Source organism: Centruroides sculpturatus, unplaced genomic scaffold, assembly GCF_000671375.1.
Source record: "Centruroides sculpturatus isolate CEXI.00-Female unplaced genomic scaffold, Cexi_2.0 scaffold899, whole genome shotgun sequence".
In the NCBI taxonomy this organism is placed as follows: domain Eukaryota; kingdom Metazoa; phylum Arthropoda; class Arachnida; order Scorpiones; family Buthidae; genus Centruroides; species Centruroides sculpturatus.
In genome coordinates, this window is record NW_019385098.1 from 104,870 (window position 1) to 110,901 (window position 6,032).

The 6,032-nt window shown below is 33.5% G+C and overlaps 1 protein-coding gene across 1 annotated transcript in view; it reads right to left on the reverse strand.

Moving 5' to 3' along the window:
* Positions 1 to 4,438, reverse strand: part of LOC111634639 (acetylcholinesterase-1-like) — a gene marked incomplete at its 3' end in the record, with an annotated part of 10,286 nt that extends 5,848 nt beyond the window's left edge. Inside the window, exon 1 of the mRNA XM_023379470.1 lies at positions 3,490 to 4,438. Within this exon, the coding sequence (XP_023235238.1) occupies positions 3,490 to 4,434 (945 nt within the window). The remainder of the gene's footprint in view (positions 1 to 3,489) is intronic.
* Between the last annotated feature and the right edge of the window lie 1,594 nt (positions 4,439 to 6,032).

Consider the following 6,032-nt stretch of genomic DNA (forward strand, 5'->3'; position numbering starts at 1 on the left):
AAAAAAATATATATACTTTCTTACTACGTTTATTTATATGTAATAATAATAATTACATACATACACAGTCTTGCATTTTTATTAGTCATGTTTTTTTCAATTTAAAAGGGTTAAATAATCTGTCTAATGTCGATTGCTTTTCTCTCTTCAGGATTTTTCGTAAGTAGTTATTAATAGCATTGCAATTGTAGAAATCCCCAAGCCTCAACCTGGTTTGGATGCCATTCTATGATCGTTATTTTGACATCCTTCTACTACTACAAAAGATCTTTAATAACAGATATCGGCATTAATCCTCTTTTTAAGAAGAAACATATCTCGCCGAGTTTCTTGGTGTTATTCATTCAAGAGTTCTTGGCGTTCTTCTGTCGTCAGATCCGTTTCGGATTCCCTTATGAACTCTTCGATATTCTTTATATTTCAGATGTGATTTTTGTTACTCCTTTAGGTGTTTGAGTCTTCTTGATAATACAGTATCTTTCTTAGATAAGATTTAACTACGGTCTACTGTAGACCTGTTCAAAGCCATACTGCCCAAAAACATTAGGCATCTTCTGCCCACTCTCTACCTTTGCTATTATACTCTGACCTTTCGAAAAGAAAAACAGACGCAAAACTTAACGAGTGCCTACCCGACAGTCTCGCGAATACATAAAAGAATTGTTTTGTCAGAAAAATAAAAGGCTGGAATTACAAGGGAGGATTTCAAAGTTCGGAGGAATACTATCCGATCGGTATATACCGGCTTGAGCGTCGATGTCGACGTCTCTCACACTCCGAAAGTTTTCGAATTGTTGCACGAAGACAAGGGAAGACCAATCGGTATTCATTATTTTACATCGCTTCTTCTTGTGTTTGTTCTATGGGGTGTTCGTTATCCGATTTGTTCGTTATCCGATCTGTTCGTTAACCGATCACCCACTGTATTTTTATAGAAATTTATGCACAGATTTAAAATCTATGTTATTCCTCATTCCGGTAATTAATATGTTTTTATAATTATAATATCAGGAACTAAATCGCGGTTTACGACGTAGAATATACGAGAAATCGAAGACTCACTTTACGACGTTTTCCCACAACTAACTCTAATAAGGTTAATAAATAGAGAAATTAATTAATTTACAACTGTAAAAACATGTAAGAAAACTATTTAAATTAATAAACTATGTTAGAAAAAAGTTACTAATTAAATTACCTTTACAATTATAATCCAGCAATTTCTGTTATATAATAATATAATGTCTATTCATGTACATAGAGTATAGCTTTCATTTGCTATTTACTTTCAGTCTGTCATTTCTTTATTCTTTCACGTCCTGTAACTCAATACATCTCTAAACTTCTCCACACAACTATATGACGCATACTCACCCCGTTTAAAATTATAATAAATGAGAATACGTAGACAATAATCTAGTTGTAATAACTACAAATTCCGATATTTACCTGGGAAAAACGGTATTTAAGTGATAGAAAAACGTCGCAATGACTAGAAGAATAGAAAATGAAAGTTTTTATGCACTGTGATGTGTCACGAGACAAACCGCTGCCAGGCATTAAAACCGGTGATGTAATGACACGAAGAGACTGACGAAATATTTTAGGATACGATGAAATACATAAAAGATTTTTTAAACCTTTTTTTTAAGCTTCGGATCAAGAGTCTTAACTGATTTTAGGTGTGATAAACCTTTACTTTCGTATGGAAATACCATGTATTCGTATCTATAAAACATCTATATACAACTGTCAATAGCGAGCTGAGATAAACCCTGAGATAGTCACGTGGTTTCTCACAAAAATCGGGTGATTAAAGTCGTCCTAACTGTAGTAATTTAATATTTGTTATCACTAGATGGAAGCACATTCCAGCTTTTAGTAATATATTCTATGTTTCCATCTAGCGAGAGAAAAAACAATTATTTGTTTTCTATTTAATTAGGGGTTTATTTACTCTAAAGTTTAAAGCTTTATTAACAAAATTGTAAGCTGAATATAAATAAATTAATGTTATTTTTACTCTTCTATTCATTTAAATATTTTAATTAAATTTTGTAAACACAATGCAACCTTATTTCTGCTTTAAATACATAATTACAGTTAGAACACGTGCTTACATATCTATATTTTCTAAATAATTTTATAGAAAAGTACTTCTTTCTGGAAAAAATAATAATAATTTACTAGTAAGAAGTATTAAATCTTCTTTTGTTATTAATGTGTACTTCCTATCTGTCCCAGAATAATAATAGAACAGTAGATGTAAGATGACAGCGTTTTCTGCACTCAAAATTTACTATTTGTAATGTACTCCAAAACCTCTGTATAGCGGACAGAGATTAAGAGGTGTGGCTTCCCTCGAATAGCATATTAAAAATTCCATGCTTATTTTCGGTGTAATCTTTTCGTGGAATAGCTTCGACTCTTTAATATGGATGAGGAATTATTTACAGTCGANATTCTGTGAAAACGGGTAAGGTTGACTATAACGTAATAATCTTAATCTTCGCTATCGTTACTTTTGCCCGAGCAACGCCGGGCCTACCTGCTAGTACTAATATATATAAAAAGAGCTGAAGAAGAAAATGTAAAACCTTTATAAATGGTGTGAAATTAATAAAGGCTTGTGTCAGGAAATTTTCAAATCTGCCTTGTTTATTAAAATAACTACTCTCGGTATCGTAAATAAGACAGGTTTTTTCGGGTGACATAATTTATATTTTGGAAAAATTTTCACTTCTCGACCTGTACAAGAAACTGAACAAATAATCACTATAAAAATTTACGAATTAAAAGTCAAGGCCAAAAAGAGTGAAGAAATGATCGTTAGCCTTGAGACACAGCGGAACAAATGTGAAGCCCCGGAAATAGTCCCCCCCCAAAAAAAGATATGAAAAAATTTGTTAAGTTAAATCGTCAAGAAAACAAATTATGTAAGTGTCGAACCTTTTGAACACCGGACTTTGACGTCGACGCTCATAAAGAGTAGAAGGAAAAACAAAATTTTAGATATAAAAGAAGAACATTTAAAATATTAAAGTTAAGACGCAGTTTAGAAAGCAAAACGAAACTAGAAAAAAATATTGAAATGAGCGTAGGTGTCACAGTCAACAATTAAATGCGATCCGAGTCTAAAAGATGGTGTCGGATAAACCATCTCCAGCCGACCTCTCCCGCGAACTTTACAAAGCTCCATTTACACGTGGAGACAGATGGAAGACCAATTAGGAAACGATGATGTAAAGTTTGTTCAATTAGCAAAAAGCCAATCCCGACAAACTTATAAAAACACCAATTCCAAGGACAACGAGGCTTTCACTAAGACTTCCACTACACTTCTGTTCTGTTCGTGTATCTCCGTTTTTTTTTTTTTTTTCGTGCATCCTTTTATCTTTTGTGCATCTACTTTCGAGTCTTCGAACTTTTTGCTCAACACTGTCCAGGGGCCCCTACGACGCTGGACCAGATCGCCGCCGAAACACCTACAACATAGGATCGGTTCGGATCCGAAGACATCTTAAGTGGAACGAAACATGCAATTCTCTTTTTGTTTAGTATATATCTCTTTTCTATGGCTGCTATATCAAAAGGGTTTACATTTCTCATGCAGTTTAAAATGTTTATTCCTGTACAACCTAATTCCTCAGCGAACTCGGAAATCAACTCTAAGTTTACTTTAGGATCTGCCGTATAAATTTTCAAATAATTACTTCCACTTTGTAGGATTGCTCGTTTAAATAACCCCTTCGTCATTGGTGAGATCAAATGATCCGCAACTGAGATGGAACCTGCACTTTCACCAAATACCGTTATCAAGTCCTTATCACCACCGAAATTCTGTATATTCCGATGAACCCATTTTAAAGCCATCACTTGATCCAGCATTCCCATATTTCCACGTGCGCCTTCCTGTTCAAAATTTGCATAACCAAATGCGCCAACACGGTAATTGAATGAGACAACAATAACGTTTCCTATGGATGCCATAACCGAGCCATCATAAATAACCTGATTTGTGCTGCCGGCAATGAATCCACCTCCGTAAATCCAAACCATGGTAGCAAATGGTTCCCGATCCCGTTTAAAAGCAGGAACCCACACATTGATGTAAAGACAATCTTCGCTCATGTCTTTTCGATCAAGTTTCAACCATTCACTTTCAAAGAATAATTCTTGTATGCAAGCGGGAGGTTTCCGTGTTGCATTATAAACAGAATTCCAAGCTCTCGCGTGTCGAGGTTCCCGAAATCTTAAATTTTTAACTGGAGGAGTTGCGTATGGTATGCCTAAATAAGCATGAACATATTCATCTCCAACTCTTACTACTTTGCCCGAAACTTTTCCTAAGATGGAAGAATTGTGTGCTTGTTGCATGCATTGAGATATAATGCAAATTGCCAACGCAATCTTTAATAGTATCGACGACTTCATCCGTAATTCTGAAATATAAGTCATTTTAAATTTTACTTTTTGTCTTAATCGGTAGTGAAATGACAACTTCTTAACAGAGAAAAAGTGAAGAAAAAATAATTTCTAGTATCGACGACTTCATCTGTAATTCTGAAATATAAGTCATTTTAAATTATACTTTTTGTCTTAATCGATGGTGAAATGACAACTTCTTAACAGAGAAAAATTGAAGAGAAAATAATTTCTGATGATTTTTAATTAAACAATATAATTTATTTACCTTAAAAATGCAGTAGAATAATCTTAGAACATAATGATGAAGATTGCTGAGGAGATGTGTGAAAAAACAAAAGGAAACACACGAAATCAAAATGGTGGAAGTATAGTTGCAGGAAAAATTATGGCGTTGAAAACATTTATGAAATTAAAATTAGAAAGAAAAAAGAATTATTACAAGCAGAAAAACAAGATAGAAAAGAAGATAAATAAGAAAGATGGAAGCAAGAAAATGGCTTACGCAGTTCAGTTAACAACAAGAAAAGTGTTAATGAACAATTACATAAAAGGTGAATACGAAAAAGACAACGTGATCACTAAGAAAGAAATAATGAAAATGTAGTTATTAAACAAACAATACAGTACAGTACTGTACATATAAAGAATCACCATAAAACAAATTGAAACGGCACTTCAACAGAAAGGCAGAAGATCATCCGTTGTTAATGAATTCCGGTGAAATTAGAATTTTATTGTTGTCCATTATCTTCAATTTCTTATTGAAGAACAAAACAATACCTCAAGATTAAACCAATTCTGACAATACTAATATATTATATAAAAAGAGCTGAAGAAGAAAACATAAAAACTTTATAAATGATCTGAAATTAATAACGGATTGTGTCAGGAAATTTTCAAATTTGCCTTGTTTATTAAAATAACTACGCTCGGTATCGTAAATAGGAGAGGTTTTTTTCGGGCGACATAATTTATATTTTGGAAAAATTTTCACTTCTCGACCTGTACAAGAAACTAAACAAATAATTAATATAAAAAATTACGAATTAAAAAGTCAAGGTCAGAAAACAGAGAAGAAATGGTCGTTAGCCTTCAGAAACAGCGGAACAAATGTGAAGCCCCGGAAATAGTCCTCCCCAAAGAAAGATATGGAAAAGTTTGTTAAGTTAAATCGTCAAGAAAACAAACTATATAAGTGTCGAATCGGCGACACAGGACTTTGACGTCGACGCTCGTAAAGAGTAGAAGGAAAAACAAAATTTTAGATATAAAAGAACAAAATTTAAAATATTAAAGTTAAGACGCAGTTTAGAAAACTAAACGAAACTAGAAAAAAAATATTAAAATGAGCGTAGGTGTCACAGTCAACAATTAAACGCGATCCGAGTCTAAAAGATGGTGTCGGATAAACCATCTCCAGCCGACCTTTCCCGCGAACTTTACGAAGCTCCATTTACACATGGAGACAGGTGGAAGACCAATTAGAAAACGATGATGTAAAGTTTGTCCAATTAGCAAAAAGCCAATCCCGACAAACTTATAAAAACACCAATTCCAAGAACAACGGGGCTTCTACTAAGACTTTCGCCAGACACCTGTTGTGT